Source organism: Culex pipiens, chromosome 1 (assembly GCF_016801865.2).
Source record: "Culex pipiens pallens isolate TS chromosome 1, TS_CPP_V2, whole genome shotgun sequence".
In the NCBI taxonomy this organism is placed as follows: Eukaryota; Metazoa; Arthropoda; class Insecta; order Diptera; family Culicidae; genus Culex; species Culex pipiens.
In genome coordinates this window covers 79,897,331-79,898,965 of record NC_068937.1, presented here as the reverse complement: position 1 = coordinate 79,898,965, position 1,635 = coordinate 79,897,331, and the positions used below count along the sequence as shown (strand labels likewise).

The 1,635-nt window shown below is 39.1% G+C and overlaps 1 protein-coding gene across 1 annotated transcript; it reads right to left on the bottom strand.

Annotated features, from left to right (window-relative positions):
- Positions 1-274: 274 nt before the first annotated feature.
- Positions 275-1,206, bottom strand: LOC120429571 (NADH-quinone oxidoreductase subunit B 2-like). Its single transcript, XM_039594617.2, has 2 exons — positions 1,070-1,206; positions 275-997 (listed from the first exon to the last, which is right to left on the bottom strand). The coding sequence occupies exon 2, from the start codon at positions 988-990 to the stop codon at positions 349-351; it is 642 nt and encodes a 213-aa protein (XP_039450551.1). The 5' UTR covers positions 991-997; positions 1,070-1,206; the 3' UTR covers positions 275-348.
- Between the last annotated feature and the right edge of the window lie 429 nt (positions 1,207-1,635).

The window sequence follows — 1,635 nt, the reverse complement described above, 5'->3', positions numbered from 1 at the left end:
TCGGATTGATTTGACTGGGTACCCTTACCCTTGTTACTGCACAATATGTTGTTGTTTTTGATTGTTTTCGGATAGAACAGACACAGATCAACTAAAATAGTTCATCGATCAATCATCGATTCCAAATTTCAAGCTTTTAAGTGTTCTAAAACCTGCTGTCCCTATTCAGACTGTAGTCCCAATTTGCCACAGTTGACGTTACTGGCCCTAATAAAAAAAAAGTCATAATAGATTTGCAATCAGAATATATGAGAGATAAAAAAGAGCATTTAAATGTTTTATTAATCATGATAGTTTATTCATCCTGGAGCCAAATGAGCGATTGCAAAATGATAACAATCATTGGAACTACTTTCTGTACCACATTTGCAAAGTTTTCATCCTCTTGACCTTTTTTTGGAGCTGGAGAATTCCATACAAGAGTGCTTCCGCGGTTGGTGGACATCCAGGGACGTAAATATCAACGGGTATAATACGGTCACATCCACGCACTACTGAGTATGAATAATGATAATAGCCACCTCCATTGGCACAGCTTCCCATGGAAATGACCCATCTTGGTTCAGGCATTTGATCATAAACTTTTCTCAATGCAGGAGCCATTTTATTGGTTAGCGTTCCTGCGACAATAATTACGTCTGCTTGTCTTGGGGAAGCCCGAAACACAACACCAAATCTGTCCATATCGTAACGAGGAGCGGCAATGTGCATCATTTCAACAGCACAACATGCTAACCCAAAAGTCAGAGGCCAAATGGAACCTTTGCGACCCCAGTTTAAAACATCATCCAAACGTGCTACGGTCCAATCGGCCCAATTCGATTGTTTTGTACCGAAAGGCGAGTACGGCAACTTATCCGGTTTGTCCTTTTCGATTACAGGCAATGTACTTTTATTGCGAGCTTGTTTCGTAGTAGCTTCGTATACAAAGGTACGATTAGCAATCGACCTCCAGTTAGATAAGCCTGGTGCTAAAGCCGAACGCATCATTTTGAATCTAGAAAAAATAAATAAATAAAATAAAATGATCAATTTATAAAATATTGAACTAGTTTTTGATTCTACTTACTTTTCAACAAAAATCCACTCTTCAATTTATGTAAGAGCTGATCCGACAAGTGCCAAAATGAGTTCTACGGCTACGTCACGACTGTCATCCACATTTAAAGCGAATGAACCCAGTCAAATCAATCCGAATTCTGAAACGAAATCTAATTAGAATCTTATTCAAATTCCGTTTCAAACGCAACAACCGGTTCGAACACGGAACCGGTTGTTGCGTTTGAAACGGAATTTGTATACGATTCTAATTAGATTCCGTTTCAGGATTCGGATTGATTTGACTGGGAAGCAGTGAAGTCACCCACTCAGCGCGTTCCGTTTGAATTCCGTTTAGAATTCCGCTTGAGCGAAAAAAGTTCGATTCGAATTCTAAACAGTGTTCGTTTTAGATTCTAAAACGTATTCCGTTTCAAACGCAACAACCGGTTCCTTTTGAGTTTTCGCCGCAAATCGGTTCAAGCGGAATTTAAACGGAATCGAAACGGAATGGACAGGTTGGCTTTGACAGCTTCTTCTTCTTCTTATTTTCTTTCTGGTTTTCTTTTTTGTCTATAGGTTGAGTTCAAATTAGAT